Consider the following 16628-nt stretch of genomic DNA (forward strand, 5'->3'; position numbering starts at 1 on the left):
AGGCGCGCACGCTGTGGGCAAACAGGTGCTGAAGGAAAGCTCCTAAAAAATCATGCAACTGTTCTAACTACACAATGTAGCTAATAAAAAACTACGCAACACAGGTATGTTAAGGTCTCTAGCACGTTGTAACAGTATATATTACATTTGAGGGTATATGATGGAATGTAAACTGTGAAAACATTCAATTGCTGACTATTTTGATCAGGTTGTTCTCTCATTACTTACTGTAGGCTCAAATTCTCCCATATTTCAATAACTGTTAACTGCAATTAATTTAAGATGGGGAGCATAACCTCTGTGAGGAAGAATGCCAGGACTGTTACACAATATTTCACCTTGTTGGACATAGGGTCTTAAAGGAATGTTTTGCAATGCTGAAATGCACCTTGCTGAAATGTACCAAAAGACGAAAAAGGATGAGCACAAATTTAATCAGAATTGTGTTCCAAAGTTAACCAAGTCAATAATTTCAAGAGGTCAGTAAGGATTACTTAACAGTTAGGAAAATCAGAACAGTCTTTTGCATAGTGTTTTTTTCTTACATTTAATCCAACCAACATCCATTGTAACAAGTGGCCGAGAGACCTACTAAGATGATTACAGTAAACACTGTATGTTACACATGCTCTCCTTTCCAGTTTATTTAAAATGCCAGTTTACTAAATGTGCCTTCTACAGTTCTACCGAAGTCCCTCCCCTTTACAGTTATTCTGAATAGTAACTTAGTCATTCTATTTGGCTGTCAGTTGAGACTAGAGCACATCGTTTATACACATTAGTTCATTACATTCTTACACCAGTCTTTTAAATGAAATAAAACAAATTAAAATGTCTCTCAAATGAAAAGTCTTCCCTTTTCACTGTGTTTACTGCATTGGGATGACAGTCCTTATTATGCATAGATATGCATGTGTAAAGCTTGTAAATTGTTTAGTAGTGCATCCATCTACCAAAGCATATATTGTCTTATGGTCAGGCACGTACAGATCATTTGTCCATCAGCCCATCCAGCTCTTGAATCAGAGCATGTCCCTCTTCTCTGTTCCCCTTCAACTCCGCCCTCAGCTGCTTAAGGTCCTTGTTGCTATGGAGAGCAAGGGAAGGAGTGGAGTGTAAAAGCTGATGAACTATCAGGATCGCTGAACTCACGGCTGGTTATGAACTTGGTCGTTTTTTGTTGAGTTTATGACAGTGGGCAGGTTTACCTGAGTGGAACTAGGATGATCCCACAAACAAGGTTGAGCTGTTGAAGAATCACAGGGAGGCTGGGAGTGGAAAACTAAAGAGAAAATACGAAAATATGGAATTGATTAAACTAGCAAGCATGCAAATGTCTGTCAAGTGACGTCGGTGATGCGTTGCTGTGCAAACGAGCAGGTTTGTGTGTATTGGGAGCGAAGACCTTGAGTGGTGCGAGGCAGGTGCTTGAGACGCTACTGTAGATATGGTTAATGGCTCTCTGGAGAGTCACAGCCTGCTGGGTCAGACTCTCCAGGTACTCTGAGCTCTCTCGTGCACGCCCATGGTTGTCCCCTACCTGCGGAGGTACAACTGGCTCAAACCGGATGTCATGACAGACAAGTCTCGTACAAGTAGCAGTAGATAATCAGTTTAATCGGAAAAACAATCTCCCACAACTAAAAAGATTACTTGGTTCTTGTATATGGAATAAGCCTCCTTCTCATGTTGCAGAGCTGAGCGGAAGTCTCCCTTGCTCTCAAATACCATAGCTAGCATGTGATAACTGCATTAGAGGAAGAGGAGATGGGGAAGATTAGAGAAACAAATACATTTATATAGAGAGACGGAATGAGAAAAGGCCTAAATAACCTTTGTATAAATAAAATAAATATCATAAAATTACCTCTGTGCGTGTTTAAGAGATGTTGTACCATGGTATTTTAAGGTGAGGGTTAAGGCATTCTGTAGGAACCTCAGCGAAAGGTCATATTCCAATAGCCCATGCAACACCAAACCCAACATACTCTGCACAGCCAGAGCAGAAGACATGTTTGCATATTAAAAGACGGGCAGGAAAGAAATCAGTAAATAATAAATGAACGAAAAAATCAATCACCCAACCAAGCAATCAATTTGCATTTTCCAGGAAAGCTATTCAATCAACTAGGGAAGAGTCTATTCTCAGTTTGACTTACATCCAATAGCGCCACCTGTGGGTGGTCTTCTCCAACCACGAGCAGAGAGAGGTAGCGAGCGCGATAGAGCAGACGCAGGGAGGTAGAGATCTGACCCCCGGCGAAGCAATACAGGGCCAGATGAGTCTGACCAGAACCAAAAATATCATTACTTTTCTAGATTATGATTAGACAATAACTGTAATGATGCAACTTTTATGTCAAGGACTCACATAATCCTGTATGGTCTGAGGGTGATCTATGCCCTGCACTCTCTCAGTGATGAGGGCAGCCTTCTCCTGGTGACTTAGGGCCTGGAGAAGAGACACATCTGCCCTTTCAGGTTTGGGTTGTGGACACAGTACGGAAAGGGTTTTTCTGGTAGAAATGCAGTGAACGGATTGCTGGATAAACACAGTGCAGAGGGGTTATGATTGAAATGAGTTTACCTCAGTATAATCTCCGATTAAATAGCAGAGTCGTCCTAGCAGACGCAGGCAAACGCTCACGTCCTTGTGCAGAACCCCACACACACTGCTGAACAAGGTGAGAGCTTGTCTTATCAACTCACAGCCCTCCTTAAGGAGCCCTGAAATCACACACACACACACACATTTAGCATACCTGAGGGACTAAAGCAGGCAGTCCCTCAGGGACTAAAGCCTCAGGGACTGCTTACTAGTAGGAGTACTACTAGTACTACCACTACCACTACTTACTACCACTACTTACTAGTAGTAGTACTGCTAGTAAGTATTAGGAAATAATAATAGTACTACTATTAAGCAGTATTAAGACCAGCAGAAGTTTACCTTGATGTATGGTGGCCTGGGATTGCTGTATCAGCTGTGTTGCGTCAGAGTCTGTAGGGCTGAGGTGTTTGACCACAGGAAACATGTTGATTACATCCTCCTCACTAAACACTGGCCTATGCCGAGACTCAAACACATACTCCCTCAACTGCACCTACAAGGGACGAAAGAATTACTTGAATGTAATTTTGAGGACAAAGGGAATATCGGTATGTGTAATGTGTGAGATCTCCTGCATATCTGACCTGGATACCGGTTTTGATGGCCATCTCCCTGAGCAGGGAGATCCTCTGTAGACTGTACTTTTCAATTGCCTTATCTATGTTCTCACTAGCCAGCAAGAGAGACAAAAGGGTAGGTTGTAAAGAAATGCCATATTTATTAGGGGCCGTTTAGGAAATAACACTGACACATGAAAGACATAGACATTCACATTTGAAATTCACACCATGTCAGGACAGTCTGAATTATTTCCTAAACGGCCCCTCATTCATGTTTACTCACTCACTCACTCACTCACCAGTGCAGTGTGTAGTGATAGTACCGCTCTGCCTCAGCCTTGATCTTACTCCAGAGGTCACTGGGAGTCAGCCGTGCCCAGATGGCATCTGTAACCATGGACACTCGATTTCCATGGCTACGACGCCGGCGGCTCCTGCGACGGGACTGAAGCTCGTCTGGTGGCACGAAGGAGGCGGAGTCAGAGGATGAGGAAGAGGAACTCAGGAGACAGTTCAGGAAGTGGCTGACAGCTGCGGAAAGGGCTGAGGGCTCAACACCCTGGGAAAAATACACACAAGTTATACAATAAGAAGCCTATTAGTAAAACAGGTTACAAAAATAAATAATAATAATAAATAAATTAACTGTATGCTTTCTAAAAGTATAGAAGTATCTCACCTGTAGATAAGTCTTGAAAATGTGTTTGGCACTCCTGATAATCACCTCACTAATGGCAACTCTCTTGAAAAAAGAACAGTTGCTCTGTGACGGTAAATATGAGATTTCATATAAGAAGGTTCCCAGAAGGTACGTACAGCGTGTTGTGTAGTTTACCTGCACATGCGCAAGCCTCTTTCCCTCCCCAGTGTTCTCCAGTTGCTCCAGCAAAGTGCCCAGGTAACGTACATTCACACCCCTCTCATGAAGCTCTGCAGTCAGGGTACCTCCATCCATCACCACCACCGTATAGTCCAGACAGTCCCTTATCTTCAACACACACACACAAACAAACACACCACACCACACACAGGCAATCAGACACACAGACATGGGCATGCAGACACAAACACACACAGCTATAATTTGTTTGATTTCAAAGTGCTCTTGGTGCATGGGTGTAGCATGCCCACAGGTCTTACCAGTGATGGAATCTGATTGGATAGCAAGAAGACAGCAACATCCTTTAACAACTGCCTTTGTTTTTGAACGTCCTCAGAGAGTTCTGCTGGGAAACGCACCCCTGAAACATAGACAGAGACCACAAAGACATCTGATTGTGTTTTGGATCTTTTGTGTGAGCATGTGAACATGTACGGCGCTATAATCTATGTACCAGAAGAGATGATGTTAGGGTTGAATCTGATATCAAAGCAGGAGTCACTGACTGAGCCAACAGCCTCACAAGCCTTCTGGATCACCACTCTTTTGCGAGCATCTACAAAGACACACTCATTGAAAAACACATTTTGTGTTTCCATCCTCACATGAAAATATTCCTGTTTGTGTAGGGGAGTTTTAAAATATTGTCCGTGTTGAAGTGTCTGTCAGTCTATCACCTGTGCCGGTTCTGAGTCCTGCTGTTTGCTCTGACTCCAGAGCTGTGGCCTGTTCCATCGTCAGTCTCCCATCTTCAGCCAGACTCCTATCTGCTTGAGTGCCATTTCCTGTCTCTTCTTGAGACACTTCCTCTTGGTTGAGCCCGGAGGTAACCATCTCGAGGAAAACTTCATACCTGTATGGAACGTTTTCTGTCAGTCATCATGTGAAAACTGGCAATTTGTGAGACTAAATAGTTCTGATGACATCCTGTTCAGTGATGTACTGCAAGTGTTTGACCTTTGTTGGACAAAAGCCTCCAGCAGTTCTGGTCTCAGACTGGCCAGGCTGTGCGGGTGTTGCCGTGGGAAACCAGGGCGGTTGCAGTCCTTTTGTAGCTCCTCCCCTTCCTCCAAGAACAGGAAGTTGAGGTCAGGTGGGTAGGAGCGTATGAGGTCAAGGATGTAATGTCTTCCATCGTTTCCCAGAATGCCCTTGGTCTCGACAGAGGAACAGAGTTCCACAGGGAGATGGGTGTGGTCAAGCACCACGTGACGCTGAATTCTCATTGGCCCACTGGTGTTGTTTAGAAGCTCTACAAATCTGCAACATCACAAGATGCTTTTCTAGCCCATCTAACACACTACAAAGCATGTGTGCTCATGTGCTTGTGTGTTACCTGGGATGTGTGACGATAGTCTTTCCATAATCATTAGACCCATAGACCACGCTCTGCTCCTGATCCTTATCCAGAATGCCAGGGACAATCGTTTGGGCGGTCACACGGTAACCACGGTAATCCAGTACAGCGGTTCCTAGTGTATGGAGACTGTCTGTGTCAAGAGCTGCATAAGCCTGTAGCACAACCACACCACATAGCCATTATGTTAACACAACAGTCTGTCTTATGTTGTGAATAATCTCTGTAATGGTTCCATACTTTTCATTCTCACCTGTACTCCTCTCAGGTCACAGGTGGCGGCTGCATGGGCAGCAGCGTCGCCCCCTAGGGAGTGGTAGTGGTCACGCACGTCAAAACCCAAGCTGAAAAATAAGCTGTTCCAGATGAACATTTGCATACGGGGCTCCTCCCCCGGGTTTATCGCCATGACGTTACCGTCAACCACTGCCATGGCACCTCGTCTTGCAGCAGCAAGAAAGTCGCTGTTTGTCTGGAAAGGGAATTGATCTTTGATGGAAAGTTTGGAGGAAACAGGGGGATGAGCAGATAAAACAGCCGAGGTCTCACCTTAAATAAAGTCCTCTCTCTGAGTAGGCGTTCCTGAAGGTTCCGTCTGGGGAGTTCCCTACCCGCCTGCAGCTCTTCATTCCAGTCTCGACTCTGTCCACAAAACGCAAGTCATCACAAACTCCTTGTTCGTCAAGGTCATGTGACGTGAAATTTCCCCTGTGGGCCATTTGTGTGTTTCACCTGTCCAGCCGTGTGCTCATCCTGCCCCATGCGGCTGGTGTGGGTCTCCTCAGCTCTCACACAGTTCAGGGTGTGGTCTCCCAGGGGGGCTGTCCAGGTGAACACCTGGAAGGGCGTGGCTATTCTCTCATAGGGATGCCGAAGGACCCTGAGACCCAACAGAGGGAGGGGCACATTGTGTAGCCATGGCAACACTACAGTACTCTCAGGATGAGTATAAGTTGGCGATATACTAATGTAGATCAGGTAGACCACATGCTCACCTCATCTTCTGCAGGGTGTTAAAGTTCTTCCTGAAGGTGGGGCTCACTTGACTAAGCAATTCCACAAGGGAATGGCAAAGGAACTTGGGTGAAGCTGGCTTGGGGTTAAAGGTAAAGGCAGTCGATCTGTGACGGATGACAAGAGCACAGAATGCAGCAAAAAAAAAAAAATGATAATCAAATCTAATCGTAGATGTAGATGACACCTAACAGGAGGTGATACATTGACACAGCTATTGCTGTGTCAACAGAAAATCAGTGTAAGAGTCTGGAAATACAGTAGAGTGACAGTTTAAAGGTGTGTCTGGATGCCTGGCCACCGGGAACAACTCACTGGTTGAGGTAGAAGCCTCGTGCGGAGGCAGTGATGTTGAGGTGTTTGTCCTCCACAGTGACGGCATTCAGATACATCAGGTCCCCGTGCATCTTCCTGTTTCCTGGAGGAGGGTTCCAGCTGCTCACTGTCAGGACCCGCAGGCACTGCAACGGCTGCCCGACACAGAAGACATGATCTGGGATGACCCTTAACATGATCCACCAGCAGACACCGATGTTACTCTGAGGTGACTCGTTCAGCTGCGCTACGAGTTTCACAGTAATGTGTTGGTTTTGTTGAGTTCCACTTAAGTTTGTGTTCCCAGCCAAACTACTGCTTACCCTCCAATCTTCTCTCATTGGCTGGAGTGGCATGAGTGGGCAGTCCTTACTCCCAGGAAGGATGTAATCAGGGGGGGTGTAGTTGGGGGAATCTTGCCCAGGGCCCTTCCGTGCTCCTGTCTCTGTATGGAGGCAGTGACAGATGCCAGACGATTATGGCTGTCTGTTCAGGATTAGATGTCTGTTCAACTAGGAAATGCTTCCTTACAATTATTTCCACATATTCGAACTGTCATCACCAGTCACCATGAAATATGTGTCATCCCTGGGTTTGAAGTGGATTGCATTTCATTTATAGTTGAAACTGATTGAAAAGCTGTCAGAGAGGAGAACTACATTACCCATGTCTCCCTGCGTGTAGAGGCCCAGGTAAGAGAGTGAGCTGCCGTTGAGGCCGTTGTGTGCATCGGTGGGATCCAGGCCCCTCAGCAGGTCCCGAACATGTCGCAGGTGGAGGCGAGCATCACGTACAGTGTAAGGATCTGTTGGCATCAGCCATGGAGGATGACATCAACACGTGATGTACCTCCAAGAAAGGGTGACATACTACTGCAAGTTTGGGATTTTAGTTGTTTTGTGGGAGCTAGTCTAATTGTAAATGGATAAATACTGTGCATGTATGTATGTATGTTTGTACAGTAGCAGTCAAATGTTTGGACACATTTTGGTAAATGTGTCCAAACATTTGACTTGTATTGTATGTATTGAATACAGTTTGTTAATACAAACTGTATATTACCCTCCACCACTTTGAGGAGCGCCCCCTCCAGGAGGCTTGGAATGGAGCGCAGTTCAGTGAGGCCGTCCAGCGTAGCTCCCTCAAGCTGCAGGGAGAAACAGGTGCGGTGACAGGTGAGCTCATGGTCCAACAGCACCTGCTGCAACTCAAACACCAGCATCTGGCCTGACACCTAAGAGAGAGGGATGACAGGAAGGATGGGGGGGGGAGAAAGGAGAGCAAGAAGATTGAGGATGAGAAGTTCAGATAAGTAAAAAGATCTAGAAAAGGAGTTTCACATAAAACAGAAAATGGATAAATGACTAATGGACAAACTTGACAAGTGCTAATACCTGGAGATCAAATGTTTCTGATCCTGGTGCCTGGATCCTAACAGCAAACCCCTCTTCCTGCAGACGGATCACTTCCTGGATGTTACTCTCCTCCCCTTCATCTGCATCCTGTGGTTCTTCATCTGGTTGGTTAACACTGGGGGGTCCTACGGTGTATGTAGAGAACGTTTTGGCATCACTCTCTCTCAACTACATGTTGAAATGGTTTTGGCATCACTAACTCTCTCTCTCTCTCTTTCTCTCTCTCTCTCTCTCTCTCTCTCTCTCTGTCTCTCTCTCTCTCTCCCTCACCTACCTGTGATGTGTGGAGCAGCCAAAAACAGCTTGTCCACCATAAACAAGGTTATCTGTTTGGAATCTGCGACGCCATCCTCCTCACCTGCATCCACACGTTTCCCAGCTTGGCCTTCTCTCTCAGCAGCCTGTTTCAACTCCTCACAATCCTGGCCTACCTGCTCCGTGTCTTGTTCAGTCTGGTCAGTGTTCAGGTCTCCAGGGTCAGTTCTCTGTTCAGTCTGGTCAGTGTTCAGGTCTCCAGGGTCAGTTCTCTGTTCAGTCTGGTCAGTGTTCAGGTCTCCAGGGTCAGTTCTCTGTTCAGTCTGGTCAGTGTTCAGGTCTCCAGGGTCAGTTCTCTGTTCAGTCTGGTCAGTGTTCAGGTCTCCAGGGTCAGTTCCCTGTTCAGTCTGGTCAGTGTTCAGGTCTCCAGGGTCAGTTCCCTGTTCAGTCTGGTCAGTGTTCAGGTCTCCAGGGTCAGTTGTCTGTTCAGTCTGGTCAGTGTTCAGGTCTTCAGGGTCAGTTCTCTGTTCAGTCTGGTCAGTGTTCAGGTCTCCAGGGTCAGTTCTCTGTTCAGTCTGGTCAGTGTTCAGGTCTCCAGGGTCAGTTCTCTGTTCAGTCTGGTCAGTGTTCAGGTCTCTAGGGTCAGTTCTCTGTTCAGTCTGGTCAGTGTTCAGGTCTCCAGGGTCAGTTGTCTGTTGAGCCTGGGAAGTGTTCAGGTCTCCAGGGTCAGTTGTCTGTTGAGCCTGGGAAGAGTTCAGGTCTCCAGGGTCAGTTCCCTGTTCAGTCTGGTCAGTGTTCAGGTCTCCAGGGTCAGTTGTCTGTTGAGCCTGGGAAGTGTTCAGGTCTCCAGGGTCAGTTCTCTGTTCAGTCTGGTCAGTGTTCAGGTCTCCAGGGTCAGTTGTCTGTTGAGCCTGGGAAGTGTTCAGGTCTCCAGGGTCAGTTTTCTGTTCAGTCTGGTCAGTGTTCAGGTCTCCAGGGTCAGTTGTCTGTTGAGCCTGGGAAATGTTCAGGTCTCCAGGGTCAGTTCTCTGTTCAGTCTGGTCAGTGTTCAGGTCTCCAGGGTCAGTTGTCTGTTGAGCCTGGGAAGTGTTCAGGTCTCCAGGGTCAGTTCTCTGTTCTGTCCGGGAAGTGTTCTGTTGGGTCTTGCCTATACTTGGTTCCGTCTGATCCTTGGCTCCAGAAGATTCTTTCAAATCTATGGTCTGTTCCATCAGGACTTGGCTTGGTTCTGTGAGGTCCATGTTCTGTTGGGTCTGGTCAGTGTTCCATTCCATTAGGACAGTGTTCTTTATTGTCTGGTCTTCATTCTGTTCTATCTGGGAGGCAGTTTGCACTGTCAGAACATGACTCCGCTCACTCTCATCTGCATACTCCTTTGTCTGGACAGTCTTCTGTTTCATCTGGTCAACAATTGGTTCAGAGAGAGATGTTGTCTGGTCTGAGTTGACAGTGTTCAGTTCAGTCACTGCCAGTAATTGACTGTGTGTCTGTGTTTGGGATGTTTTGCATTTTTCTACTTGCATCCCAACTATTATATCTAACTGGTTCTGTACGTCTGACAAACAGTAGGAATCTTTTGCTTTGTATCCCAGGCTTTGGGTGTTCGTGTCCGTCTTATCGTTTGTCTCCATGAGATAGTCTGCTTGTGTTTGTGTCTGTGTCTCTGTCTGTGCCTCTGTTTGTGTCTGTGCCTCCATCCCGGCCGGAATCCCAGACTCTGTTTGTGTCTCCACCTCAGAGCACAGCCTCTCTCTTCCTCCATCCATTCCTTCCACTGGCTCTTCATCTGTCCTCTCGTCCCCAAGCACGGTCACTCCCGCCCCTCTTGCCTGGTCCTCCTTCGTCACCAGCAGACACAGCGATGGTTCGACCGCGGCCACGTCCACTCCAATGCTACTGCTGAGGACTATGTCGGGAAACAAGAAATGACCTCGTTCCAGAGTGGGGTTGGTCAGTAGATCCTGTTCTGTGTCGTCCCATAGGGTCTCACATTCGCTGCCCTCTTCAGACAGCAGAGGAGACCGTTCTGCGTCCCCCTCTTGTGGAGCCGTCGGACACCGAAAGAAGCCTCCCAACATTGGACAGCACTTGAACACATTCCCCATGATTTCCCAAACAGGGCTGCTGTTGTGCTTGTCTGTGAGGGGATGAAGGTCACAAGATGTCTGGGGGAAAGCCGAGGAGGGATTTCAGAAGCAGAATCTTGTCATCGGGGTCTGACACAATCTTTCAAATATTCCCCAAATCACTTGTGCTTCTATACAGTCTTGCAAAACGTAACTTTATGCGCAACATAAAAACACATCACGTCTGGCTCACAGCTGATGATTCCAACAGGAACTTGGATAATTTACCAGATTATTAGGCTGGAATGTCAGTGCAGTTCTTCTGTTGGGGTCACCTATGGGAGAACCCTTAACCCTCGAAGAATCTTTTTGTAATTACTTTACAATCAGCGAGTCCTGAAAAAAGGCCATTCCGAAGATAGATTGACAGACTTTAAGACACACAGTTCCTACAGTACACTGGCAACGATCACTGTGTCTGGATATAAACATTATCTAAGTAAATTATATCCAAAATCAGTCAATAATGTAATCCAAACAGCACAGCGTGATCAAACCAAAAAAAAAACGTAAAACAGACAAGACGAAAGTGATACATTTCCCACCTGGATCCAGATAAAACACATCAAACAATCCCAGCAGAACAGAGGAGTTCGTCTTTCTCCTACCAGTCCAGGTTCAGACTCCTCTTCTCCAGCCGACTCCTGCTGTTGGATTGACTGATCAGTTTCTCTGGCTGTCCTGTCCTGTAGATGTGGCGGCTCTGCTCTCCATGCTGCTGAAGCCCGTTGCACAAGCCTGGCGTGTGTCCTCCACTGCCCTTCACGGTGTGGTAGTGTTTCAGCGAGGGTTAGAGGGGGTCTGACGGAGACCTAGCCAGCCCTTCGTTGCTCCCTAGCCGTGTAAGACACACACACGCACACCAACACACAAACACACACACACACAACTCCCATCAGTAGTTGTCCCACTCCGCACGAGGGCGCTTTCCAGATTGACTGAGCTTGAACAGAATGATGTCACTTCCTGGATGCCTGAGCATACACTTTGCCGACCCTGCTGAGCACGTGCAGAAAGAATGAAGCTGCAGGGTTTATAAATAGCAGCTAGACCACTCTGACATCTCTTTATTATGCCCTCTTGGAGAACGACACAAGGACCCAGATATATTCACCACCCCCTCTCGGAACAAAGCCGGGCCCCTTGACAATCTATCTAAATAGATGCATACACACACACACACACTACACTCACACTCAGCACACACCGAACTCCATAAAGGCGCTGGCTGGAGCCTCACTCGTTGCCATGGCAGCGCTGCAGTGACATTAACATTCTGAGCAGCAGTTCAGAGAGAATCGTGGGAACATTCTGGAATGCAACTTTTTCAAAGGAAAGTAGAAAATGTTTTTTTTCGTACAAAGATTAAATAACCTACAATAACATATTTTTGCAACTGCAAATTTGTGTATTATCAAGCTTGCTATGAAACTATCATAGATACTTTACAAGTAAACATTTTCTAGATCTAAAGTGAATTATCAAAACATGTTCTTGTCTTGATTAAATTTATATTTTGCTGACACAATCCAATGAATGACACAGGAACACACGTGGACAGTCTGGGCTGCTGTATGCTGCCCTCTTCTGGTTGGTGTTGGCAGGTGACAGTGTAACGGCCAGGCTCTTGTAATCCAAACTGACAATGGATGAAAACATGTATCATAAGAAGAGTCGACAAATGTAGTGGTTGTTTTGTCATTACTGAACACATTGTTTGAGTTTAATAAAGTGCAGTAAGAAATCATACAATTCAATATTTCTTTCTTCCTACCTTTCTGTAAGGTCTTGACAGATAATTGTGATGTAACCTACAAAGACAAACTCATGGGGTCACAGCAAAGCTAGTATTGAATGACAAGAATCAATACGTTTTATTAGTGAGGTGTTTAGGTCCAGTGGGGTGCTTTTTTGAAAGCAATGGAGATTGATATCAAAGTAAATTGCATTTGATCTTGATATACTTCTACATACTTTAACAAGTTGACATCCAACAACTAACTCTAACTATCTATGCCAACTGCTGTTAACTGATGTCCAAGAAATCCCTGTTTCCATTCCTCCCCACTCCTGGTGTTCTTCCTGTACATTTCTCTCCTTCACAGTTCTGTTTCTCCCTCTGCTACTCCCATATCTACCCTCTCCCTCCGCCCTGACCTATCCCTCCACTTTCCCTCCTTTTGAACTCTTTCCCTTGTTTTGATTGGCCTATTCCAGGGGAGGAGTCTGTACCTAAGCGGCTCCAGGAAAAGGGCGGGATCAGGCATGGGGCCCGCCCTGAGAGGTGATGTCACTCTCTCCTGTGGAACGCACGCCCGGACCCGCTCCTCCCTCACACGGACACGCCTGTTCCGTCTGCGCTCTGACAGGCTCGGAGATGCGGGAGGAGGCGGAGTCAGAAGCCAGTCTTCATCTTCTCCCCCGCCCTCATCCTCCTCTTCCTCCTCCTCCTCCTCTTCCTCCTCTTCTCCTTCTTCCTCCCATCCTTCCTCTTCCTCTTCCTCCTTTGCTCCATGCTCTCCTCCCTGGCTTTGTTGGAACAGTCTCAGGCGAGCAGAGTGCAGCTCTTGGCATAGCATGGATGTGGTAACGGTCTGGCGGTGGAGCTCCCTGCTCAGGGAGGTGATTTTGTGGCTACGGCGTTTCAGCTCTTCCAGGAAGCGCCGCTCCTCGTCCCTGAGACTCCGTCCCAGAGCCGTCGCTCGCGCCCTCCGTGACCTCAGGTCCTCGCGGACCGCTCCCATCATGCATTGCTGCTCTGCTAGGAGACACTCCGCGGCCTGGCACCGCGCAGCCAGCTCAACCTCCTCTTCTGAAACACACACACATAGGCATCCACACACATGCTCATCTCTGTCTCTTTGAATTTCTGTTATTGATCAATTGTCTTTTTGATACCATACCTTTTCTACACCATTACAATGCATCAATGCCACTTCCTCTCTGCCCACCTCTATTCCTATTGGATCCTCTACTGCTTCATGTCTCTCTATCTCTCTCATTCAACTCGGCGCTTCACCAAAGACGACTTACCTGACGCGACTCTTTCGGGAAACCTGGAGTTCAGCTCCCCGCTGAGCTCTACAGAGATGGACACAAGAGACAGAGTGAGTCCCGGGGCCCCAGACAGACGGCGGAGCCACAGAGAGACACCTGGGCAGCTGGGGGGAGACTCACCCTGGCAGCGCCTCCTCAGGTGTGTTATCTCCAGGTGCAGGCCTGTCAGCATGGCCAGGTGCTCCTGCTGGAGGAAGGCCACGCCCCTCTCCACGCCAGCCACCTGCTGCTCCAGCTTGCTCTTATCCATGACCACTAATTCACCACACCTGCCGGGGAAGGGAGGTGTAGGCTACCAGATCCAGAGATGGCCTAGCTCACTGTCCTGTTCACTGGTAATGGATATGTTCATTTGTTTTGTGCTTGTTGAAATAGAGTGGACTAAGATTCCATGTGCAATGCAACCTTGAGGATTGTTTCACTCTTTATTGAGTGCTTGGATTTTCAAAACTGCAGTATCACACAAACACAATTCATAGCAACATTGTAAGCCTAGAGTATGGTACATATGGGGGTGTAGCTACCGCTTACCGTGGTTATCAAGAGTGGATCTGCCAACTTCCTGTGCATACCCTTCATATTTTTATAGACCTCGGGAAAAAAACATATCGCCATAACACCAACATCCGCCCGCGTAGACTAACGAGTAAATATTTCACATCTCACAGACGATCGCTGTAGATCGGTCACTGTTTTGTATAGCACGTCCGTTGATTTGACTACAGCAGTGTATTAATAACCTCTTAATAACCTTCTGATTGGTATACTGTCTATTGGGCGTATTATTCACAACAAAGGCTTGCACCGGAACGGACGTAGTGCGTCGATACTCGTGCGTGCAGTAACCCCACCTCAAATGTAGCCTATCAACCGGACAGAGAAGCAATGTTCTTCCACTGGTCCACGCATGTGGTTGCGAAGAATAATGGTCATTTCCAAGCGGATTTCAGATCTGGTGTGAAAAACTGAAAGACATCAGATTGATGATGCCAGATGATCGACATCCCTAGTTAGACAATTTAACAACGTATCCGTTGTTCATCTACTCGATGCTTTTCAGAACCATGGACAACACCACAGCCTGGACATCGAAACAAGCCCTCTTGTGGTAAACTTGAAAAATAATACCAACAAAAGACTGCAACCCAACCAAAACTGTTGGGTTATTTAAAAAATAAATAACGTACACTTACTCAATTAGTGAAATACGTGTTTTATTTAAACACATACATTGTTCTTAAAGACCAAGCAAAAGCCGAATTCAGAGAAAATAATACATGTTCTGAACAGTGACACTATAATCCCTGGCACAGAAGAGCAGATGTTTGTTGCATACAGCCAGTACACACACTCCTCCATAATCTGTTGAGTTTGGCACTGATAGCAGTGGGTAGCAGCCAGCGCTGACTGCCAACACTCTTTGTATTGCAGCCCTCACCAGTGCTACGCTCCGAGTATTGATTAAAGACTAACAAAAAGTTAGAAGATAAATTCACACAGCTTAAAACAGAAGCGCATTCAGTCTTTTTTCCCTTTGTTTCTTAGTTACCGGTTTAACATGAAGTGAGTGACTAGGCTCTCTCTCTCTTGGCTGCCCCCCTGGGACTCACTCATACTGGGCAGGGCCACAGGCTCTCGAGGGGGGGCGGTCTGGTAGTAGGGACACACTTTAAGATGAGCAGTGATGGGGGGGACATTTGCAAAATGCCATGACTTCACAGGGGAGAACAGGTGGCTGAACTCCCAAACCTAGGAGGAGAGGAGAAAAAAAGAGAAAAGGAGATGAGAGGACAATGACAAGGTTAGAGATAGGTAACAAAATAGGGAACACAAACATTCTTTGATTTCTTGTACTCCAAGATAAGACCAAGCTGGATTTGACTCTCTTGCTGGTACCGTTTTGGGCCTCCACGTGGTCCTTCCATGTGAGTAGGTCTTCTTTTTCCAGCGGAGGGTGATCATCCCCCTTCCCTGCAGCAGAGAGGAGCACACCTCTCTCATGAGGCGGGAGACCAGGGCCAGCTGGGACAGAGACAGGCTGTCCAGGAAGCTGGCTATGTGACACAGCACCTCGTAGGGCAGAGTGCTTAGAGAGTCCAGCCCTGCTCCTCCCCTGACCGCCCTCCTCCTGGGGGTAGAGGGGGGCTCTGCTGGGTCCTGGGGGGGCTGTGATGCCCCCGCCAGCGTGTCAGGAACAGTGGGACGCAGGCTGAAGATGCTCAGCTCATGGCTGGAGGGGATGAAGGTGCACAAACAAGACATTCTATACTCAAGAAACAAAGGACTGACCACTTTAACATGTAGAAATGTAAGCTTTTCCACACAGATACAGGGTTGAGAGTGGAGCTGTGCTCACTTGTAGGTGACGGTGGCCCTGTGTGTGGAGGGCTGGAACCTCCTCTGGCTGTAGGTGCAGCCCAGGTAGGCCAGGGGACACCTCTGCTCAAACCAGCCACTCAGACACATCTGGATGTCTGCGTGAACGTTCCTGAATAACAATGACAAAAGCTTTCCATTTCTACTGCAGCACAGCCTCAGATCCAAAGACCTATAGTTTCGCTCGGTTGACGCAGACTTGAATCCCTCAGAAACAGTTACCTGAAGTGTGCGGGCAACTCTCTGCGTAGGAATGAGTGTCCACAGAGGAAGGTGAAGGCGGAGCTAGCCTTAGTGTGGCGGCTGGTCACGCCCTCTGCCTGCAGCTGCAGCCGCAGCTTCAGCGGACGGCCCACCATAACGTCCGCCAGCACCGCGTCTCTCTCAAACGGCGCCGTGGGGAACGAGTGCGTCTGGGTCCCCACATCTACGTACAGTCCATGGATCCCTACACCTTCACTGATCTGACAGAAACCATCAAGAAATGCTCAGGCTCAATCGTTCAAAAGTCCAGAACATTCCAAGCGTGTGAAAAACCTCACGTGGCCTTTTGCTGACCTTGTGACCCATGACCTCTATCTCGGCGTAGCCCAGTAAGGTCGTGGCGGCCTCATCTCTATTCCAGGTCTCCTCGTCGCCCCCCAGGTCTGCCGTGTCCACGC

General features: G+C 47.4%; 3 protein-coding genes across 3 annotated transcripts in view; all 3 read right to left on the minus strand.

Moving 5' to 3' along the window:
• Window positions 1-426: 426 nt before the first annotated feature.
• LOC146288057 (clustered mitochondria protein homolog) lies at window positions 427-11358 on the minus strand. Its single transcript, XM_084697937.1, has 30 exons — window positions 11142-11358; window positions 10762-10869; window positions 8427-10572; window positions 8132-8277; window positions 7800-7971; window positions 7402-7542; window positions 7061-7182; window positions 6738-6892; window positions 6404-6529; window positions 6141-6288; window positions 5958-6050; window positions 5662-5880; window positions 5388-5563; window positions 5009-5311; window positions 4729-4904; window positions 4506-4607; window positions 4312-4412; window positions 4007-4159; window positions 3851-3913; window positions 3471-3730; window positions 3196-3280; window positions 2951-3104; window positions 2588-2727; window positions 2372-2452; window positions 2160-2285; window positions 1868-1989; window positions 1654-1747; window positions 1406-1540; window positions 1209-1282; window positions 427-1087 (listed from the first exon to the last, which is right to left on the minus strand). Exons 3-30 carry the CDS (start codon window positions 10510-10512, stop codon window positions 991-993), a joined length of 5850 nt encoding a protein of 1949 aa, XP_084554063.1. The 5' UTR covers window positions 10513-10572; window positions 10762-10869; window positions 11142-11358; the 3' UTR covers window positions 427-990.
• Window positions 11359-12632: 1274 nt separating this feature from the next.
• LOC146288058 (coiled-coil domain-containing 92B-like) lies at window positions 12633-13852 on the minus strand. Its single transcript, XM_084697936.1, has 3 exons — window positions 13711-13852; window positions 13567-13614; window positions 12633-13345 (listed from the first exon to the last, which is right to left on the minus strand). Exons 1-3 carry the CDS (start codon window positions 13838-13840, stop codon window positions 12633-12635), a joined length of 891 nt encoding a protein of 296 aa, XP_084554062.1. The 5' UTR covers window positions 13841-13852.
• A 935-nt stretch (window positions 13853-14787) lies between these two features.
• Window positions 14788-16628, minus strand: part of LOC146288059 (F-box only protein 40-like) — a 4029-nt gene continuing 2188 nt past the window's right edge. Inside the window, exons 5-9 of the mRNA XM_084698923.1 lie at window positions 16525-16628; window positions 16189-16430; window positions 15947-16078; window positions 15487-15820; window positions 14788-15339 (exon numbers count right to left, since the gene is read on the minus strand). The exon at window positions 16525-16628 is cut by the window's right edge and continues 76 nt beyond it. Coding sequence (XP_084555049.1) covers window positions 15136-15339; window positions 15487-15820; window positions 15947-16078; window positions 16189-16430; window positions 16525-16628 — 1016 coding nt within the window. The 3' untranslated portion in view covers window positions 14788-15135. The remainder of the gene's footprint in view (window positions 15340-15486; window positions 15821-15946; window positions 16079-16188; window positions 16431-16524) is intronic.

The sequence above is a fragment of the Hypomesus nipponensis genome, chromosome 5 (assembly GCF_054491055.1).
Source record: "Hypomesus nipponensis isolate SF chromosome 5, ASM5449105v1, whole genome shotgun sequence".
Lineage (NCBI taxonomy): Eukaryota > Metazoa > Chordata > Actinopteri > Osmeriformes > Osmeridae > Hypomesus > Hypomesus nipponensis.

Coding starts and splice junctions, on each gene's coding strand:
- LOC146288057 (XM_084697937.1), bottom strand. CDS start 10,512: ATGGGGAATGTGTTCAAGTGCTGTCCAATGTTGGGAGGCTTCTTTCGG. Junction 6,289..6,403: donor AACACCCTGCAGAAGATGAG/GTGAGCATGTGG, acceptor GTTGGGTCTCAG/GGTCCTTCGGCATCCCTATG. Junction 4,905..5,008: donor GAGGCTTTTGTCCAACAAAG/GTCAAACACTTG, acceptor CGTTCCATACAG/GTATGAAGTTTTCCTCGAGA.
- LOC146288058 (XM_084697936.1), bottom strand. CDS start 13,840: ATGGATAAGAGCAAGCTGGAGCAGCAGGTGGCTGGCGTGGAGAGGGGC. Junction 13,615..13,710: donor CCTGAGGAGGCGCTGCCAGG/GTGAGTCTCCCC, acceptor CCATCTCTGTAG/AGCTCAGCGGGGAGCTGAAC. Junction 13,346..13,566: donor TCCCGAAAGAGTCGCGTCAG/GTAAGTCGTCTT, acceptor TGTGTGTTTCAG/AAGAGGAGGTTGAGCTGGCT.